The 22,580-nt window shown below is 41.2% G+C and overlaps 1 protein-coding gene across 2 annotated transcripts; it reads left to right on the top strand.

The window, feature by feature from the left end:
- Positions 1 to 4,962: 4,962 nt before the first annotated feature.
- Positions 4,963 to 13,981, top strand: LOC310996633 (ubiquitin carboxyl-terminal hydrolase 2-like). Of its 2 annotated transcripts, none has more exons than XM_083986065.1 (12): positions 4,963 to 5,210; positions 9,525 to 9,572; positions 9,691 to 9,814; positions 10,785 to 10,896; positions 10,982 to 11,092; positions 11,256 to 11,320; positions 11,425 to 11,528; positions 11,666 to 11,746; positions 11,840 to 11,918; positions 12,468 to 12,575; positions 12,665 to 12,785; positions 13,126 to 13,981. In XM_083986065.1, the coding sequence occupies exons 1-12, from the start codon at positions 5,052 to 5,054 to the stop codon at positions 13,229 to 13,231; spliced, it is 1,218 nt and encodes a 405-aa protein (XP_083842191.1). In that variant the 5' UTR covers positions 4,963 to 5,051; the 3' UTR covers positions 13,232 to 13,981. The 2 variants fall into 2 exon arrangements, with proteins under 2 accessions (XP_083842191.1, XP_083842190.1); XM_083986064.1 differs by having other exon boundaries at positions 4,966 to 5,210; positions 9,522 to 9,572.
- The last annotated feature ends 8,599 nt before the right edge of the window (positions 13,982 to 22,580 follow it).

The following is a 22,580-nucleotide window of genomic DNA, read 5'->3' as shown; positions in this document are numbered from 1 at the left end:
AATACATAGGCTACATGCTTGAAATATAGACTTATTTAATTTTTTTCCGGAACAATTTCGCATTTCGGGGCTTCAATACAAGACGGACATTACATACGAGCAGCATGGAGGTATTTGGATGTTTTTTGGTGTGTCTTTTTGTTACGAAGAAAAGTGGTATCCATTTGCAACCGTTATATGGACATGCACTGCTATGCCGAGACCCCCTGTAACTCAGAGAAGCCACGGATAACTCTGAAACTTCTCCCAGCCCTTAGTCGACATGAGGGTGAGTACATAATGAGTGCAATTTGAATTTTGGGTGAACTATCCCTTTAACAGAGATTTGTTTTGACCTTCTGTAAGTTGGTACATATTGATAATTGATATTAGGCCTACTGACGTCTGCAACATTTGGCTCCCGTAATTATTAGTATTATTATTATTATTATCATTATTGAATATTTTCCAAAGCAGGCCTCTCATAATAACACTGCAACAATGCAACAAATTTGGCTTTGATCAGCCGAACCACATATAAAGGTAGTTTTCATTCTTCTGTTACATGTTATGTAATGTTGCTATTGAGTCACGCATGACTCAGTCCTCTGCATAAAGGCAGCAGAGTGGTGACTCCCTGTAAACTTTAGGTAACTACTGTGTTTATAGAAAAGAAGGTTTGCTCAAACATGAGCACTGCTGAAGGTATTCCCTCCCTGACGTGCATTTGTGTGGGATGTGGGCCTCGCCTGGGGGTGGAGGGGCCGAGTGGAGGTGTGTGTTTGCATGCGTTTGAATGAAGGGATCGGCTCTGCTGTCGTGGGAGGAGAGTGTTTGAAGTTGTAATTAAAGCAATTACTTTTGAGAGGGCTTTCACAGTGATTTTATCTCACACCAGGAGCAGTAGAATCCTGAAACCTGTATATCTGAGATCATTCATTTTTATTGCACGCATGTTCTCTCTCTTCTCTGTCTTACATAACTGAGAATGCTCAGGTGATTATTAACGATCGTTCCAACACACGGTGTACTGTCCATGGCTGTTAATCCATTAAGTCTATAAATTACCAGTGTGTAAATGTCCATTTGGCCCAAGAGTTTATACCAAATAGAAACAAAAGGCCACTGGGGTCAAAATGGCTTCATCACACTTTGGACTCACGCATTCAGGGTGTCAGGGTGGGTCTGGTTATTCATTTTTTTTAATTTTACTTTCAAGACCCCTTTAGTTCAACTGGTTCTGTGTTTTTGGAGCATTTTTCAGATTATTTTTATTACATAAATTTTACTTTTGTGTTGTTGTTTTTTTTCCTTTACTTGGCACGTATGCAGGAAATGTTGGAAAAGTTCAGATAAATAATGTGCAAATCTCAGCATTAATCTGTGTATAACTTTAGGTACTGTGGCTCAGGAGGTAGAGTGGGTTGTTTACTAGTCAGGAAGGTTGGTGGTTTGATCCCCAGCTCCTCTTGTCTTTATCTTGGTCATTTGGCAAAATACTGGACCTCGAAAAATAGAAAAGTACTGAAGGCACTGTACAGTATGTGTCAGTAGCTTGTGAAGTGCTTGTGAGTGGTTGACAAGAGCTTTTAAAAAAACAGACTCATTAGTGTGAGTTTAAAAATCTCATTGGTTTATCCTGTGGCGACACTGAATATCCAAAGCAAATATTTCTGAATTGGCAAAGTTGTGTTTTAGCCACACTGGCAGATAGAACTGGGTTTGAGGAACATTATCTCACAGATTATCTCCTCTAGCCTCCCTGAGTGCTGTCACAGGTCACTCCTTAGCAACTTCTCCCTGACATAAACCTGGAAGCGTCTGTCCCTGTTGAACCTGCAGCGACAACGAGCCGCGACTGGAATGTGACAGAGTCATCAGTTTGCATTCTTCTTCTGTGAATGTAAATTACTGCTCCTGCTGGGTTTACCTGGATACCAGTACTGTTTGAGGTGTTCCCCCCGTTCACATACTGCGTGTACATTAATTGTTTCCATGGTGTGGTTGTTTGGTATGAATGGAATTACATTTCCTCGTTAGTTACTGGACAATACAGTTTCATTTTTAGCACAGATACAGCTGAAATTCATCAGTTTGTTCTTCACCACTGGGCTCTTAGGTTTTGTCAGAGTAAATGCCATATTGAGTGTCATAAAAACACAATAGCACAGACTTAACGCATAGTTAAAACCTGATTCCTCTGCTCAGTACGGTCTGATACGAGAGAGCTCTGGACTTTGCTCAGTTATTTTAACATCCTCTCATTGCAGCCAAAAGACGAAAGCGAGTATAGAGGGGTCGAAGGACCTGTAAAGGTTTACGAGGCAGTAATCAGGCTTCTTATCAGGTCAGAGCTGGACCTGTTTCAAGTGAGATGTGCAGTATAAAGATTTAAATCAAGGTCAACACGTCTCTCTGTGAGGGGCTGAAGTTTTGGATGGTGGAAAGGAGCTGATGAGAATTTTTATTTTCTGTCAGCACATGATATTCTTTCCACCTTTGGTTAAGCATCTGCATATTTGGTGTTAGATTATCTCTGACAACAACAGAGAAAGATGCCAAATGCTGATGGTTAAAAGTAAAACAGCTCACCGTATCTTCTACTGGACAGTGAAATGTGAATACTGTGGTACCTTCGTTTCTGCCCATTTCAGAGCCATTTCTGCAGAGATCAGTTCATTTTAAAAACACAACAATGACTATAGTCAGATGGTCTCTCAGCCAAAGTGCTTCCTATGCTGTTTCTTCATTATCAGCACTGATATGCTGACTGAAGTGGTGACTAAACCCAAAGCTCTGCACTTGCTGCACCTGCGCCCTTGATACTAAATCATACAGCATATAGCTCTATTCATAAGGTCTTATTGTTGTCTGGCTGTTAAATTGTTAAGCACTGAATAAAAAAAAGATTATTACATAATGCATCTATTCAGTTTCCAGCTCTCTAAACCAGTACCAGCTCGATCTCCTGTGAAAACAAACGTTGCATGCTTTGGCTTACAAGAAGGATAACAAAATAAATGGCTTCTGTAAACTGCAGTGGTTGATTGCAGAGAAGAAACTGAATGTTTAAGTTTCTTCATTGCCTGTCCAGAAATTGCCGTTATTTCCCGATATCACAGTCTGTGTATCAATGGTTTGGGTATCAAAATTTACGTAAAGGTGTTCAGAAATGGCCGTTTGTCCTGTTTGTCGCGCCTCCTTCTACGAGTTTCCACGAGCTGCAACACGAGTTTACCCAAGTAAGGAAAACAAATTTGATTGGTCGTTATCGAGCGGGCAGAATATTCAATGTTTGGGGCGAGACCGAGCTCGGTGTGTGTGTAGACCACAGTCTATGGTGTTGTCTCAGACGTTTGATTGACGGATGACGGATCCAATATCAGTGGCTGATGAATCACGAGCAGCATGACGCATAATTCATGCGCCTGCATTATCCAATGCGAAAAAACGCACTTTCATTACTTGAAAATAGAATTTTGCACAAAGTTTCGGCTACATCGTCTGATAGATGAGTTATTAGCTACACTAATTTTATGACCCAGAGTGGAATCAAATTCATTTTTCTTTTCTGTACACCTTTAAAATACCAAATACTCAGGAAGAATATTTCCTTTGATTTTTGTTATTTTCATTGTAGCAATGTGCAAACACTGCTTTAATGTTGCAGCTGTAAAAGCGAGGTTACTTTTAACAGTTTCATATGCTGCTGGGTAATCCATATTAACCCTAACCCTTAATAAAGGTAGTGTAACAAAGGTAAAATATTTCTCTCAAAGGTGAGAAGAGAAGACTGTGGCATAAAGGTGAATGTACTTCATTCCATGTCAATGTCTTCACCTGAGTAGGTTACAGGTATTTTATATGACAAATTAATGAGTCAGAGACGACTTCATTTTGTCCGACAGTGCTAAAAGACCTTTAACTCAGGTCCTGTACAATCTGAAGACCTGGATTAACATCAGGTGACCTGTAACACTCATGCATCTTCTTTAACTCTGCAGTTGAGCTGAGAAACAAGTGTAACCATCCTTATAATCCATAACTGTAAAATCTAATAGTTCAATAATGCAAGTCCAGCATATTTATTTGGCATATGTTACTAATTGCTGTTCTGGTTAAGTCATTCTCAATAAAAAAAATTAAGAAAGAAAATCTCATAAAATTAGTTAACAATTAAACCAGTGTCTCCTAACCATTTGGCTTGTGGTCACTTACAATGTCTGCTTGTGGCCCTTTGTGCTGGCCCCAAATACTACTCACGACTTAGTTCTGATGTCAGCATTGTCCTGGTTTGCTGGACGCAAAGCAAGTAGGGTTTTTACATGGGCTTTTGGATTTCTGCAAAAAAAAGAAATACAAATAGTAGCTACACCTTTTGTTCAGCACAGTAGGCTAATTCAATATCCAATCCAAAGTAAAAAGCTAATGTTAGGTTATACACTGATGTAGCCATTTTTAAGGCTGATGAGGGGGTCAAAAATGGCCGGAATTCTCCTTTAAATCCAAAATAGCTTGGCTGAACCCTAATAGTAGCAAAGTAGGCTATAGCTCCAGCTTCAAAATGTTACAGAATGGAACATCAATCAATCAATTTGTTTTTTACATAGTGGTGTTCACACATAGGCTAATGTAGCCTACCTACATGCAAAACCTACTTTCATTTAAATTGTGAATTTGTATTTTCATAGTTTCTTTCAATGCGCCAAAGCAGTGCTATGACGGTTTTAATGTTTCCAACAGCACGTAAAGGCAGCACCGGTCGTCTCGGGGGTGGGAGTGGGCGTTAACGTCACACAGTAAAAACTCCGACACACGCCGCCGCTGTGTTAGTTAGTGTTCACCACGGTGAGGTTGTGCACAGGTGCCCGACGTCACACACCGACACACTGCAGGACAGGACGACCACCGACCACCGACCCGACTCGACAAGACTCCACTCACCGCCGCTTCGCCTGCACTTGGTGAGCGACTTGAGCGGGATTTCACCGTGTCTGGCCGCATACAGTAGCTAGACACCCCGGTTCTTGAACACCAACAGCAGCAGCAGCAGCAACAACAACAACAACACCATGCCGTCTCTGCGTCACTCCTACACGGTGACGGTGCTGGAGGAGCCGCCGGCCGCTTTACCCTTGGACAGACACGACTCGCGGCGAAAGAGCCCTTCTTCACTGTCCCGGTCCGTGCTGGTGTCCACGTTCATGGGTCTGATCATCAACCAGGCCAAGGTGAGTCCAGTCCCGCAGCACTACCTCTTTATTCCCTTGTTATTCACGCAACTTTTATAAATCTGGTCCTCAGAGACTTTTAAAGTTGTTATGCACTTGTCAGAAAAGGGGTGCAACAACTCTAAAGATCAAATTATTCACGTTTTAACTGTGATGTTTATAAGTATGAACAGTAAGTTTTGTCCTAACTATAACATGAATCTACATGATTGGAGGGTTTGGATATTTTTACATCACAATGTAAAATAGAAAACTCGATATATTTCACCTATCTATAATAAATCTGTGTATTTGTTGATATGTTTCTGCACTGACAGTTTGCTGGCTGGTTATGAACACCAATACAGCTGACAATGACATCAACAGCCACGCAAATATAGCATAACTGTAAACGATGATTCATGTCCACAGAAATATCACGGTGGTACTGCAGGAGAGAGGGGGGATAGAGTCCATTAAATGCAGCATAATGCATGCACACAGTCTGTGAATGAAACCAGAGGAAGAAATAGTTTTAAAAAATCTGACCATGATATTTAACTTTCCAGTGACATAAGAAGGAGGGGGCTCCTTTGTGGTGACCTTTAGGTTCTTATCAGTGCACAGGGACAGGGCTGGAGGGCTGTGTTTGTGTGGGGAGATGGTGTTAGGTTTAAGAAAAGCAGAAGCCTGTATCAGAGCAACAATTAGTGTGTGGCATTTGTTGCGTAATGGGAAGGAGCTCTGCTGATAAGGAATGTGTCCAGACTGTCACCTGCCTTATCATCCGCCCCGGTACATTTTGTTCGCTCCAAGCTCTCAGCCCACAGCCTGCACATTCAGAACGAGTGCATGTGGGTTTGAGGTGTTTACGGAAGCGTGGTGGTGTGTGCAGCCTGAGGTCACCGTCTACACTTGATGTCCTTGTGTGGTTGGTTGGTCGGTTTCCCACAGATGATCTGCGCTCTCTCGGTGGTCTGCATGCCGCTTGTGTTTGCACAGCACAGATATTTATAGCACCAACTTATCTTGGTGTAACTGAGGAGGTTTGTCAATGTAGTTGTCAGTGCTTATGTAACCAGACGTCAGGTGTATCAGTACACCACTTTGCTCCAAACTGAAGTATCTTCTCCGTGGTGAGTTTGGAGCAGAGACATTCATAGTCCCCAGAGGATTAATGCCATTGGCTCTGCAACAAACAACGTAACAACATCAGTTCAAGAAAAAGTTACATTGAAATGCTCATTACAGTTTCCCAAAAGCCCAACGTGATGTCTTCTGATTGGTTGGTTGGTCCAACCAGTCGTCCTCCATCCAACAGATGATGACTTTATTGTCACCACAAGACTGAAAAAAGAGACAAATCTTCACACTGAAGATGCTGCAGACAGGAAATGTAGCATTAGCCTATTATAAAAAATGACAATAAAGAATGATTGCAGATTAGTTTTCTTCATTAACTAATGATAAACTAAAATGGAACTGTTAAAAGTAACTCCACAACTTCTATCTAAGAAGATATTAAAGATTTCTTTTTTTAATTTCATGTTTTCCTCTTTTAGGACAGTAGCAGAAAAGTTCCTCTACTTCAGTGTGGTGTGTTGGACCTTCCCCCAGCCCTGCTGTTAATGTAGCAGGAGTTTTTTTTTTCTCCTTGTGTTTATACTGTATCCATGGGAGTGGCATAGCTGGCTCCATGTGTTGCTTCTTTCGTCACATAACACGGCCTTGACCAGGCATGCAAAGCTGGGTAAGGACATCACGTTCTCCAGCTCCCTGTCTCTCTCTGAACTCATGCCAGTGGACCGGCGTTGTTCACAACACACATTTACCAGATTCACGCATCACTTCCTCCCTTTTCTTGGACGGGTCTTTCAAATTACAAGCCGCCTGCCGAGCGTGTGCCGAAGGGGGTCCGCTGTGGTCAGTACTCACCGGAGCAGTGCGGCAGATTGGGACTCGCACCATATGGTCACCTTCAAATGCTGCAGGGAAAAGAAGGGGAAGATAATTGTAGCCAAGCAGGCAAGGAAACAGACTGTGGACTGTTTATAGCTTATATTGTCACAGATCTATTTTCAGGACTGAAAAGCTTTTGGAACAACATGATAAACAACACGAGGCACCAAACCTCTCCTCTGAGAAGTGTCGATAAGGATAACAGCACGTTAGGATTTACTAATCTCTTCATATTTACTTAAAACAGCAAATTGCTCTGTTCTCCACTTATCTCAAGTTCTAACCACTGTAGACCAAATGTAATGAATGTGCAAACAGAAGTGCTGCTGATGTACTGTACTGTATAGTGCACTGGGTAATACAATGGAAAACTCCAACTCTTTAACGCCGGTATGTTCAGTGATTCACAGGGAGCTGCTGTTGTGTGTTTGCACATATGTGTAGCGGTGCCCTCATTTACACTTCCGTCAGTGCATCGCTGGCCTGACGCTTGGGCGTCAGCAGAGGCGTCGGTGCATGACCGCGCTGACTCGCTCCGAGTCATCATGTTACACAGTTACTATGTTCCCTCATTCAGAACGAGCTGCAGGTCGCAGGTCAAGATGTCATTCAGGCGGCGGCCAGAAGGGCCTGCGCGGTGTGTATGGGTGGTGCAGGAAATGTCAAGTATGTTCACCACAGTTTTATAACCTGTGTGTTCAAGGACAATCGTAATTAGGTCAGTTGTACTTAAATGAAGTTTGACCTCAAATGAAAGCTTATGCAATAAAATGCATGGAGAGGTCAATCCAGGTTGGCTTGGCTGACGACCAAGCATTAAAGGAGGATTGTGTTGGCGGCGGTAGGAAGATTCACTCTGCAGCAGCTTGTCAGACTCAACCTGAACACAACCAACTGTTTCTGCCACGGTTCAGATCTGAAGCTATATCTTCGGGTTACATCCACAAATGTATGTCTTAACACAGTCTGAGAAGAAAACAGTACATTTTCTCACAAAAATCAGGTTTGAAAAACTTAACCTGAAACTAGGCTTTTGTTGAAAAATGTCAGAATTTAATCGCAGGATTTAATCATCCATGACTGGTTTGATTTACTGACTTGACATTTATGGATTAACTTTCTGACGATAAGATTTCATCCCATTTGAAAGCAGCTCATGATTGTGCAGCCTAAATTTGGTTTGAAAGTGGAGAAACGTCTCAGTCACAGCAGGGTATGAGTGACCGTGTTCCATCCTGAAGTAGTCCCTACTATACATTTCACCCAGTGTCTGGATGTCTTAACGGGTGTTGAGTCCGGTTCATCCAGGACACATAGACCTGATACAGATACAGTTCACATGTGCCATAATGGCCTGTGTGTTTCCAGCCTGACAATAAAAGTCATGGGTGGGAGACGCTGGCTGCTCGTGATTGCTCCCAGATTTCATGGTGATACAAACATCAAGAGTCTAAAATCTAAGAGTTAAATCATCCGTTGTTTCAGATTGTTGCATCAGTCTGATTAACACCACGCACACCACCAGTGGCGCCAGATAAAACCAGAACCAAAGAAGTTGATCCGTGAACTCATGCAATGATTGGCAAAACAGACACCACGTCCACCGTCCTCTCCTGATTCTCAGTAAAGCCGCCCCCCCCCCCCCCCTCCTCAACGTATGTCAGATGCTCGTGTTGAGGTCAGGAAGCATGCGGAACAGCAGTTGATCACCAGTGTGACCGTCATATGAATTGAATTAATTCTTTGCAGTCCCTTCGGGGGGAGTTCACGCTGGAGGAATGTAAAAGAGATGCTGTCACTGTCACTGTCACACCGAGACCTCGTGCGAGCTTGATCTGACATTCGGATATGACTGTCAGCGTGATGCGAACACATGCTCAGCCCATGTGATAATTAAACACCCTGAAGGACCACACCTCTGGCTCCCCGGGGCCTTATCAGCAGCACATATGTTGTGAGTCAAACATAAAAGTGGAAATAAGGACTTTCACTTTGACTCAATCTCGGTTGGACCCACATCGGTCGACATTTTCCTTTTTTCGATTGACCAACCTGCTTGTACTCATTTGACGATCGATAATCAAATTCGATTGGATTTGTCTTTTTTTATAAAGTGGCAAACTCGTCTTAAAAAGTCAGTGAAAAAGTTACATCAAGCACAATGAGTTTGAGGTTTGTAGTCTGCTCACACACGCCCTCCTCAACCCTCCAGAACTTTTTATGGTCGACTAAATTCATTATGCTGTTTTATTCGCTGTCTAGCTGCCTGTCAAGTGTCTCTCATCCTGCGCCGTCTAAGACCTTTCTGTTAAACTTGTCATTCCCACCGGAATACTCGGGAGTTAAAGCAAATCTCTCCTCTTTGTCTTTCAGCAGAACAAGAGCCCCCAAGGCCTGGTGGGACTGAGGAACCTGGGCAACACGGTGAGTGTTTGTCCCGTCACCGTGCACTTTGACCCTAACCCTCACCGCCTGAGTCTGGACCTTCTTCTTTTTCTTCTGATTAATTCTTGTGTTTTATGTTCTGTTTTGTGGTTTCCAGTGCTTCATGAACTCCATCCTTCAGTGTCTGAGCAACACTCCAGAGCTGAGAGATTACTGCCTGAGGAACGTCCACCGCACAGACCTCAACAACAACTGCCGGACCAACGTGGCTCTCATGGAAGGTAGGACGAGACTCTGAGCTCTCACACCACATCTTATCAGCGACAGCGAGGAACATGAGTCACTTTATGGCTGAGCAAGAGTAGGTCAAGCTATTTTCAATTATATGTAATTTGTACTCGTCAGACCCAAATCATTCAGCTGTTATCAGTAAAGCCACCTAACTGCAGACGTCACATCATACTCCTACAGCTACTATTAGTCAACATATAAAAAGCCTGAATTTCTTCTACTGCAACTTTGATAATTGCAGTTTAGTTGTTTTTTTCTTCTTGATTTATGTAACAACCTAATCTTCACTTAGTAGCTGTTCATGAGCTTTCAACATCATCTCATGGTCTTCATCAGGCTTGGGTGTTGTCACATGACTCCCATTTACTGATGAAGATCATGAGATAGTAAGTGGGCGTTGAGTTGAGCGTATTTAATCACACATATAAAATCGCCTAGGCAACCAGCTGGTGCATTTTCTATTTGCTCTTTGTCTCTTCAAACTGTTTCAAACTTTTTGTTTTAGACACTTTTTGTTTTTTGGTTGTGTTGTTATTTTATTTGCACAAACACCTTGTAACGGAAAGGTGCTGTATAAAAAAAGTTTATTATTATTATTATAAGGTCAAAAGTAACACATTACAGTTGGTAAGGTGGATATTTTTTATCATGATTTTTGGTACTTAACAATAAAAATCCAACTGCAACAAATTACCTTGGCTTCATATGTATCAGGGTTAAAATATAATCTTTATTTTCTTTTAAATAAATTGTACCATTTCTAGAAATTTCTTAAAACGTTGCTGAATTTTTACTAAAAAGCAGAATAAATTAGTTTGGAGAGGAACTCATTGGTATCATCATAAAGGGTTAAAGTTAAGTTAGGGTGTATATCCTGTGACGGATGTTCTTGCAGATGTGTGAACCACAGAAACATTGTGTTTCATGCTTGTGGTGTCCTCTCTCCACCTCCTGTCTCAGAGTTTGCAAAGCTGACTCAGAGCCTGTGGACGTCTGTGAACAACGAGGCCATCAGCCCCTCGGACTTCAGGAACCAGATCCAGAGATACGCTCCCAAATTCGTCGGCTGCAAGTAAGTCTCCCCTCGGCCTGCCTGTTAAGTTGTGTCATTTTCATGTGGTTGGGAAATAAGTAATTCTCCCTCTGTTTCTGTGCAGTCAGCAGGACGCCCAGGAGTTTCTGCGCTCCTTATTGGACGGTCTTCACACTGAAGTGAACAGGGTGACAGTCCGCCCCAAGGTGTCAGTCGAGGACTTTGACCACCTCTCGTAAGTCATCACGCCAGCCACCTCTCACCTTCACCCTCAATATGTCACTCATAATATCCCGTGTCTGCTGCAGGGCAGGCAGTGGTGCAGTTTTATGGCTGTTTCTGAACTTTATATTCCTCTCCAGTTATGTGAAATAATGTGATATGACGTCTGTTCACAGGGATGATGAGAAAGGCAGGAGGATGTGGAATATGTACTTGCAGAGAGAGGACAGCAAAGTCGTGGGTAAGTCTTTTTTGGGGGGCTGCAGCTGCATCATAACCTCCAAACCACTGCTGAATTTGGATCCATATTAAATGCAATCCTCCATCTTTTACTTCTGTCTTTAGATCTATTCGTCGGTCAACTGAAAAGCTCTCTGACCTGCACCGCCTGTGGCTTCCGCTCCACCATGTTTGATCCATTCTGGGACCTATCAATACCTATTGCACAGGTCAGCACACACATAGACTTTTCAAACGTTTTCCACATATGGGCTAACCTTCAATATTTTATATTATAGTATCGGATGGGCTATTGAGTCTTGTAGTTTTGCTTCTTCTTGACTTGACACACTTTGCGTCTCCACAGAAGAACTCAGGAGAAGTGACTCTCAAAGACTGTTTGAAACTCTTCACAAAAGAGGACGTGCTGGATGGAGACGAGCGGCCGGTGAGAAGCCACACCGCACTCCTTTGTAACCATAATGTACAGGCCGTAGAGCTGCAGCGTCTCACTTCCTCTCTGTGTTTACCTCTCCCTCAGACATGCAACAGATGCAAAGCCAGAAGGAAATGCACTAAAAGATTCAGCATCCAGAAGTTCCCTCAGATCCTTGTGCTTCGTATCCTTTTCCCCACATCTCAACACCATTTAAGACTTAAGAGTATTCATATGCATTTGAATTATTATCAAACACTCATTTACACTATAATCTTATTATACATTAATTTGTTATGTATTCAGCAAAGAAAAGCTTGGACAAACCCTATACTGAGCGTCTCCCAGGAGGTGGAGACCAAACATAGAGCTAAAACAAGACTAGGCATGAAACATAGAATAAAAACACTGCAAATTAATCTTAATGTTGCTACTTGTCAAATTTATTATTCACGTCTAATCTGTTGATCCCAATAACTTTATTTGTCTTGTTGGCATGTTCTGCTGCCATCCAGGGGCCAAAAAATCGATGAACAATCAAACGTGACGATTATTGAGAATGTGTCAGTGCATCATATTTCATGTGCTGATCGTCTTCACCTGTTGCATAACTCAGCCAAGAGATGCTGCAGAGACGTGAAATAATCCTGTGTGTTGTCTTCAAATTGCCCTTGAAGTACAACAGTGTTATTCTGAAGCGGTTTCTGTTCCTTGACTCGGTTTACCCACTCAGACCTGAAGCGTTTCTCAGACTCTAACAACCGAGCCAGCAAACTCTCCACTTACGTCAACTTCCCACTCAAAGAGCTGGACCTGCGGGAGTTTGCCTCAGAGAGCAGCGGTAAGTGTCTGCAGAGGACGACATGTACTTTCCAAGGTCAGCGGGATTTGATGAGCGTTGACTGACAGTGATGTCTCTCCCCTTTACAGAGCGTGCTGTGTACAACCTGTACGCTGTGTCCAACCACACTGGAAATGCTTTGGGAGGCCATTACACGGCGTACTGCAGGAACCCTGCACTGGGAGAGTGGTACAGCTACAATGACTCCAGGTATCTAGTTACATCCACTCAACTGTCATCGTATTACCTCTATGTTATCTTATGAGATTGGCAGTAAAGCTGTGCAGTATAATTATATTGTACAGCGTGTACCTGCTGTCATGACATTGGCCTCTTTCTAAAAGGTGTGTCAGCATGATGGTTATTAAATGTGCAGGTTGGGTGTGTACATGTGTGTACCTGTCTGTGCGTGTCAGTCACTGGGAGTGGGACGGTTCTGCAGCAATTTTTAATCAAATAAATATGTAAATAGTAATTAAAAAAAGGTACCAAGGAGCATTTGTTTTGTTGTTGTGTTATAACTACGGTGTGTGCTGTGTGTTTTCTGCAGGGTGAGCCCAATGTCCTCCAGCCAGGTTCGCAGCAGCAACGCCTACGTCCTCTTCTACGAGCTGGCCGCCTCCCCACACAGCAAATATCAGACATGTCGGCTTTAGATGCTGTAAAAGAGAGAGGAGCGGTGCTAAAAGCTGGGCCTGAGAGAAAAATGGAGCAAGACAGCGCCTGTTAGGAGAGAGCTCCACCTAGTGGAGACTTTTCTGCCATGACAGACTGGATACGAAGCACAGAGACGGGTTGCTGAGGAAAACAAACACACCCTTTAACCTCCATCTCATGCGTTTTTTGAGACAGAAAGTGAATGTGAAACCACGTTGCACTTCAGGGTTTCAGACTGAGCTCTTCAGCTGGTTGGAGCTGAAGTGACTCTGGAAAAAACAGAAGAAAATCAGCTCCAGATTGTGAAAAATAATGTTTTCCAGTTTATTTTCACTCCAAAATAAGACATTTTACAGCCGATCATGAACATATTCTGTTCATTAAGCGGATTTTTCTTTTTTTACACTTTAAACATGGACTATTAACCTTAAGGACATGGTTGTGGGTGGACATTGCAGTGACAGAACACCCCACACACTGAATGCAAGATCTAATTTATTCTATTTAATATGATGTCAGTAATTTAAAGTGTGCACTGCATATGTCATTTAACAAAGGCTGGTAGGTTTCCTCTGAGAACAGTCAAAAACGCGAATGAAGAGGGGACGTTTTATGTCAAAGCACATTTTATTTTTGTATAGTATTTATGGGCAGCGCAGTGAATGTAACTGTACTGTGGGGAAAAACCTGCCCGCACCAAAGCAGCTGTGTAAATATGCATCAGTGATACTTCTACCAGGAATAAAGTTGCTGAGTTTAAAATGAAAGCCTGTTCCGAGTCTTCACATGGTCAAAGTTCAATGTTGCCTTGTACCGTATTATGTCTTTCCTCTTGTTTTACCTTTATTTATTCAATAGAAGCTGGGGTTCACAAGTGCTGCATTAATAATAAAGACATTATATGTTTTATCCGTTGGACGCAATCTAATCATGTGACATACACATCGCAACAAAAATGCTTCTAATTCATAACTGGATGCATGATGATTTGCCATAGAGTGTCACTAATCGAATTCAACCAGCAATAACTGATTCTTTTTGCCACTTGGAGCTAGAGGTTCAATCTGAAAACATAACATCCGACATGTATAACCTTACAAAGTCACTGTGACAGACATGTTAGCAAACAGTTACCTTTTTATACTTGTAGCAGACAAAGGGCCTTCAAAGTCATGTGTCTGTCCTCCTGACAGTTTATATAGCTTGATTCTCCTTTGAGCTCATTTCTTTTGTCTACAACTCTACACCAACTTTCAGAGGAGAGTATCTGATGTTCATTTGCCTAATGTTAGAGATTGTTTCAGCACATCGCTCACTTTGTATGACATTTGGTGCTGGGCAGGTAGAGTACAATTGGTTCATGAGATAATTTTTTGGCTGTGAAAATTAGGATTTTGAGCATAGATAGATAGATAGATAGATAGATAGATAGATATACTTCTGGGGTAAATGAGCAGATTGTGGTCAGACTGAATTTATGTCAGAAGCACCTATGACCCACATAAAACAAGGCCATCTGCAAGAGGTGCTTGTTTCACTTTGCACCGCTAGAGGGAGCCATGTGCCCTGGTGATCAGGGGGTTTGAGCGTATTTGTGTGTGTCACGTCATGTTCAATCGTCACACCTGATTTGATCTGATATTCAACAAACATAATAAAACCAACACATGATCTGCACCCACAGGTGTACCATTGACAGCTCGCATGTAGCTATTTTCTCTCTTTCGTCTTTAAGTCAATTCTTATCCACACGCCACTGAGCTTGTTGCCATGCCATCTGAGGGAAAAGAAATGACCATGTGTGTGAGTGTGTGTGATAGGGTTTCTGGGGCTGAGACAGATGATCTGTCTGTGACTCGGCCAGATTGTGAGGAGAAAAGATAAAGTTATCGGAGCGGAGGCCGAGTGTTGTTGCAGCTGTAACACTAACTGAGACTCTCCCACAGGGATAGTTCAGATGTCACTCTGTCTGTGGGATCAAAGACATGGTAGCAAAACATACAAGCGTTGTGAGAGTGAGGGGTTTTCAGATTGATTGATTGATTGATTGATTGATTGATTGATTGATTGATTGATTGATTGATTGATTGATTGATTGATTGATTGATTGACTGAGTGGAGAACTGTTTGGACGTGGTTTAAAATTCCTGTGGCACGGTCCTTAGCACAGTGCCATCAGTTCAGACTTGAACTATCCAGGCTTAGGTCTACTCAAAGTTAGCTGGATAATGATCTAAAGGTTTTTCAGGTTCACCCTTAGCTCCAGTGACCTCAGAACTCTGTGTGGCACTCACATTAGCTGGTCACATAGTGTTAAAGAAACCTCAGGGGAAAAAATGAAAATATTATCTTTAGCCACGCAGCCAGGGGTGGCAACATTAGTCTGTTGGTTCAACACATTTACAGTAAGTCCAGACTGAAATGTCTTGTAGTTATGTATGTAGAGGAATGTCATACCAGAAGACTGTTCTTGCCAATAATGCAGATACAATGAGAGTTTCTATTTAAAAATTAAATAAGACCTTAGTCTTATTCAGAGATCTGATATTTCAACAAGGGAGATATGGACATATGGACATCGATTCAGTGATGGAATATTTACAAAAATCAAGCAATAGATGAAAAATTTAAAATACTAGAATAATAGAACCGATTACTCACGTATATAATAATTTATTAAAGCTATATATATATATATATACAAATACATAATGTGTGTCTTTATTCATAATAAACACAGAGATAGGACACTCCCCTCCCCCAACATGCTCACATAAGTACACATATGCACACACTCCCTCTGGCTCCCATGCACACCATATGGGCTGATCACACAGCTCAGGGTATTAACAGTAATTTGTCTGCATGGGAGCAGTGCTGTTTTCAGTGTTCTTACTGAGCACTCCCAATGTTGACACTTCCATGGCTAATGACCATACCATAAAACCACGATGGCCTTCTGTGGGCTAAAGTCCATGGATCCATGCTGAGTGAGCTCTAAGGGTTGATGTTCGGCCCCAGACACGGCAGGAGTGTAACCCATTACAGTAGTAACCTCTCATTAGATTATCTTTTTGTCTTTTAGTGATAACAAATTATGTTTTTTGTCAAAAGTAATTTTTTTATTGACATGTCACAGAGCAATCACCGATACCACCTTTAGAGTGATTTTTTTTTTTTTTTTTTTACCAGTAACAGACAAAGGATCGTCTCCAATTAGGCTATTAATTACAAAAAACGCTTTTATTTTACCATTACGGTTCAAATCTCAAACAGACATCAGATTCTTTCTTTCTTTCTTTTTTTAGTGGCCTTTTTTAATTGATAGGACAGTATAGAGACAGACGGGAAAGGTGGAGGCAGAGAGAGGGGAAATGACATGCAGCAAAGGGCACACAGGGGGATTCAAACCGAGGCCGGCTGCAGCTAGGACTAGCCTCTGTATATGGGGCACCTGCTCAACCCACTGAGCTATATGCCTCCCCCCTTCAACAGATTCTTTATTGCAACTTCACCTTTCCCGCTGTAAATGATTAATATGCTGACATACTGTAGGAGACCCCAGCCTCAATCTTTAGGCTACAGTCTCTAATATATTGATTATCACACGTTAAATCTTACCAGTCCCCTAATAAATTAACAAAATGTGTTGACAATTAACTCATCATCAAATAGAAGATATAGCCTATGCTTAGCAACTAAATGTCTCACTCCAATGCTTGTTACTGTATGCTCCACCATTGGAGTATTCTAGCATCTTTTAACTGACTATTTTGGTTTTGGTGTTTCTAGTAGCAGCTCACAGAAATTTTGAGCAACTAAACTGAATGTTTTTTCAACACTAGCCTAATTAGTAGGACTGAACTTAGAAGAATATGATTTTAGCAAACTAAGTGAAACTTAGCTAGAGCTTAGCTAGAACTCAGGTAGTTGCCATTGGTAGGCTACATTTTCTAGCATTTAATCAGGGCAAGTTGTATTTTTTAATACTTAGTTTTTGTTTTTTGTTCAAACATGTTAATTTTAGAGATGCTGGTCGGCAGGATTTGTTTTCACTGGATAAATCAGTTTTTAAGCCTATGCTAAGATAAGATGGACTAAGCTCACTGGCTGCTAGCTGTTGGACAAATTGGTATTGATCTTTTCGTCTAACTCTCTGTAATAAACTAACCAAACCAAACTACTCCTTAAAATAATTCAGAACAATTTGACTTGATACATGATTTCTTTGGATGCTAAGACTTAGCAGCTACACCATGCAAGTTTTCTTTATGGCTTCCTTCCCTTGCCTTTCTTTTTCTTTACAGATTAGGCCTACAGATGTGGCTGCTAGCTAGCCAGATGTGGGAACAAAACATGTTTAGGCGTTTTCCTCATTTATGCTACCATTCCCTGCACCAGGCTAAAACCAAGACCTTTCTCAAAGAAGACCTAAAAACGAATCTGATGTTGTTCTCCCTAACTCAAAAGTCAGTAAGGCATTAAAGCACTATAGACATAGTGACTATAATTTTTTGCTCAGAAAAGTATTACATCACACTAAGGCTTTACAATTTCAGAGGTCAATAGTCTGTGGTTTTCAGTAGTTTTACACTCTTTCAGTTTGCCAAGTGGATATGTTATCAGTTTGGGGAGATAACAATAGCCTATCAGATTGCACTTCAATTAACTAAAGTTAGACTTTGACTTCTTCCTTATTAGTGCTGCTTATTTGGTTTTTAGACAAAAGTGTTCTCAAGAATGAATTTTCACATTGAGTATTTACCAATAGGCTATTGGATGGAAGGACTGAGCTGAGACCAGTTTGTCTAAAATTACATGGAAAGTTTTTTTCTAATCACACAATCTCATGTCTTTGTCATGTTGTACATGTACACATTAACCTTATTGCACTCATAAAATGGACAAACAACTTAGACTTGCCAGGAAGTAGGCTATTCTACTTATATAATCGACACCTGGACTTTAATCAGAGATCATTGTTGATTGTCTTGTTTTAAAGATGTAACAGAAATCAAAGGAGTCAATTAAAGGGAAAACGTTTTTTTTATTAAATGTACAAAGTAATTTCAAAGCATTTTCTCTATACAATAAAGACCCAGTGTTTAAACGTTAAGACAGGCAAAGTGGCACACAGGTCTAATGACAATCCGGCTCATTATTAAATACATTCCACCACACTAAGGAAATACAAAAGACCAGATAAGTCAACTTACTTCAATTCCCTGAATGTTATTTTTTTTATCAACAAAAGATAAAGGTCTAACATACAACCAGAAGTAAATAAGCAAAGCAGTCAAATTAATATTTTATGTCTTCCTCCTTGCCCATTACGTACATCATCATAGTTCATTTACACACATTGGGCCTCTCAGACAAGTTATATAAAGTTATTGGGTTCAGTAGTGAATCTATTAGAATTTAGGATGGTAAATATTTAGCTCAGGATCCATGACCATGTAAATTATTGTTTGGCAAGAACTGGTCTCAGAGCCTCCCAGTGTACTTCAGTGCACCAAAGACACCACCACCTGAAAAGAGACAGATGACTTTAAGTTTTCATTGTTGTACATGCAAATGTGAAGCAGTCACAGTATGGACTGTTAGGTCATTTATTGTAGATATAACTTTAGTTTCCCATGCTACTCTTCATTCTTACCAGCTGATGTTTGCATCATTCAAAAAATGCCTTTTTAATTTTACATAGGCTAATGTGAAATTTATGTAAGTGTGAATGTGCAACATTCTCAAAAACATGGTTAGAATTGGCATTGCTACAATTTTGAATGTTTTTACTGGCAATTTGACAGCAACTTCCATAGATGGGCAGCTGATTCATATGAAAAGGTATAAGAATAAAATGTATGAAGTGTGAAAGGCCAAATCAAGGTTATGTCAAAACAAAAGTTCAAATAACAGATAATGGTAAAGAAATGTTTTTGCATATTTTAATATTTTTGTGCTTGCAAGTTTGATTTGACTTGATTTTTTTATGTTTCTACCCTTCCTCCTCAGCTGTTCCTGCTATCACACCAGTTACTGTGCATCTCTTGACAGGCTGATTTCATTAGAGAGATTTGCAGTGGTTCAGATGCTCAAGATTAACAAGGAGCCCTCATTGTACTCACCAATTGCAGCTACCCCAGCTAAAGAGCCGATGGTAATACCAGCTATGGCACCAGGTGAGAGCCCTTCTGTAACTGCCACAGTGGTACCTGATCCTTCATTTGGGGTTGTTTGGTCAGCTGTGGTGGGTGTATCAGCTGTGGTGGGTGTATCAGCTGTGGCGGGTGTAGCTGTGTTGGGCAGACTGGTGGCGGGTGTAGCTGTGTTGGGCAGACTTGTGGCGGGTGTAGCTGTGTTGGGCAGACTTGTGGCGGGTGTAGCTGTGTTGGGCAGACTTGTGGCGGGTGTAGCTGTGTTGGGCGGATTTGTGGCGGGTGCACTAGCTGTGTTGGGCGGATTTGTGGCGGGTGCACTAGCTGTGTTGGGCGGATTTGTGGCGGGTGCACTAGCTGTGTTGGGCGGATTTGTGGCGGGTGCACTAGCTGTGTTGGGCGGATTTGTGGCGGGTGCACTAGCTGTGTTGGGCGGATTTGTGGCGGGTGTAGCTGTGTTGGGCGGATTTGGGGTGGGTGGGGGGTCCTGAGTGGTGGTTAAACCAGCTGTGGTGGAGACAGAAAGGGTTGAAGAAGAGTCATTAAAATGCTGCACATGAATATCTGCTTAACAATATTGACATCTACATTAAAGGTAGGGTTGGAGATCCTATTCTGGAGCTTTTTTTTCTTCACAAAATTGTTTAAAATCCTCCTACTCCGATTGCAACCAATTAATTAATTGCTTTTTCACAAAAATGAAAAAAGTCAGTCACCAGGAATAATCCTGTAAAAACACCATCCAATCATCGTGAATGCAACGTTAAAGTCAATTGGATCATGATGTGTCAATAAAGCTACTGTCTCTTTCCCTCCCTCCCTCCCTCCCTCCTCTTCGCTTACCACTCTTCGTTCACTAATCGCATGCGTAATCAGAGTCTTCAGCAAGTTACGACCGCACAAAAGACAACAACAGTAACCCAGAGTAGCCTACCGCACTCCAGTCTGGTAGGTGGTAATCTACAACTAAACTTGATGCTGGATGGTTCATTATGATTTTAGGTGTTTTCTTTCACGTGAATGAGCCATGAGAAAAAGCTGGAGGAAAGTTAGCGATGCTGCTCAGTGACAAGCCGAGTCACTCACATTGGGATTACATTGGGTCGCGCCGCTTAACCTTGATGTGAACCAACACTGAACAAGCATTGCGTGTTCCTGTGCTCTGGAGGTGTGGCTTCAGAGGGAAGTCTGAGGAAAGGGGCTTGGACTTTTGACCTGTGTATTTTCAAAATGTGGTCTGCTGGAACCGTTTTTCCAGGATCTCCAACCCTATACTTTTAAATTACATGCCGTGTTTTGATAATGGGGTAATGCCAAAGATAATAAAGCTAATCTTTGACCCAGGAGCTCCACCAAAGAAGCCTGGCTAACCCTTTTAACAAACACTATCATAATTTATTTCTCTGGTTCACTTGAGATATGAGAAGTTGTAAAGTAGCCTAATACATTTCATTCTCACAATAAACAGCTGTCATTGTACAGTCATGCAACCAAGTGTACTGTGTATGATTTTTTTCTAAATTACATTCTTCCAATGTTTTAATTATTTTTCCTCCACCATAAAACAATTAAATGTTGTGATTTGGTGCCAAATGGATCAAATAATCATCAAACCAAGTGCAACTGTTAGGGCGTAACAATTTTGGGTATACGGTTGGGGATGGGCCTCCCAAGAATGCTTTGATGAAAAATTTATGGTCAGGTTTCAACCTATAATAAATTGATAAAATTCCAACAGTAAACCAGGAAGTTCAACGTCATAACTTTAAAACTGAGTTAAACATTGTCCTGTGCCCCATCAACCTCTACACATTCATTTTCAATTCCCTCTCCTCAGTTGAACTCACTCTTGTGCTCCTTAATTAAATAATTTATAAAAATGTCAATTTGTTGCTCTAATGGTTAATTAACACTTTAGTAATGCTTTGTATAATAAGCATTAGCATTGTGTTGCCAGTTTGTGAAGAAAGTTCTGATTGAACAGTTTGACCACTTACCATCTAATCTATACCACAACGTATTAATACCCATTCGTAATGATAATTAATTAACAACATTGGAACATTTGTGTTAAGACAACATGAGAAACCCATGAACATTTATTAAAGGGATAGTTCAACATTTTGGCAAATTGGTCTATTGGAATGCTCCCTAGGTTCGTTACCTGTGATTGTCGGTGCAAGCTATTTTTAGAATCGCAGAGCAAAGCCGCGAGCTGCTCAAAGCTATGCTACAGAGGCTAATGGGATTTCTTGGTTTCCCTAATCAAACTCATCAAATACACAATCCAACAACTCTTAAACGCTCTCATGGAGAAGTTGTGACCTGCACATTCACCACGCCATGAGATAATAACGGAACGTTACGAGACAAAGTTGCTTTCGAGGCAAATGCAGAGACTGCTTGCTGAAAAACTGGCTCCGACGGGAACGCGCATTTGCATGAATTTACCTAGAAAGCAACTCTGTCTCGTAATGTTCCAATTTGCCAAAATGTTGAACTATCCCTTTAACAGACTCCCAGCATTCACATCTCAATTAGTAGGCTATTGTAGTATAGCCTTTATTGTCATTGCAAAAAGACAAAATGTAACAAAATTTGCAGTGTCACAAACAAAGAATCAGAAAACAGAGGGTTGACCTACAGTAGCAATAATTGTGTTTTAATAATGGTTAGTTTTAATAACTGATTTATAAACATGTTACAGCTTTCTTAAGGGATGGATATCATGTTTTTACCTGTGCCAAGAAGGCAAAGAGTCAGTACGATGAGATTTACTTTCATTGTCCCGAAGATTCGTGTCAGCGCCAGAAAAACAGGAAATAAATCGATGTTTGGAGGCTATGCTGCAAAACATAAGTACAAACAGAGACAGGCAATTAATTTATGTGTAAACACATATGTAATATTCTTCTAGTTCCTCTCACATTGGCAGGAAATGTCTGCACACCACATTCATCATATCCACCTCTATGGCGTCACATCTTCAAATTTAGTAGTAAACTCCCCTAAACTGATTGATGCTATTTTGAAAACTAATGCAAATGTATCACTGTTCCTGTCAAATAAAAGAAACAAGTAACATAACTCACATAAAACTTTTGGACTCCAGTCTATGATAAATATAAATTCATAATAATTAAAAAAGGATGTATGTATGTCTAACACTAAACTCATAAAAAGATTTTCA

Source organism: Trachurus trachurus (genome assembly GCF_905171665.1).
Source record: "Trachurus trachurus genome assembly, chromosome: 14".
Taxonomy (NCBI): domain Eukaryota; kingdom Metazoa; phylum Chordata; class Actinopteri; order Carangiformes; family Carangidae; genus Trachurus; species Trachurus trachurus.
This window is presented reverse-complemented; position numbering and strand designations above follow the sequence as displayed.

What these genes read in the sequence shown, in the direction of transcription:
- LOC310996633 (XM_083986064.1), top strand. Translation starts at nt 5,052, where the DNA reads ATGCCGTCTCTGCGTCACTCCTACACGGTGACGGTGCTGGAGGAGCCG. An exon ending in TGAGGAACCTGGGCAACACG is followed by an intron (nt 9,573 to 9,690) that starts GTGAGTGTTTGT and finishes TGTGGTTTCCAG; the next exon opens with TGCTTCATGAACTCCATCCT. An exon ending in GTTTGCCTCAGAGAGCAGCG is followed by an intron (nt 12,576 to 12,664) that starts GTAAGTGTCTGC and finishes TCCCCTTTACAG; the next exon opens with AGCGTGCTGTGTACAACCTG.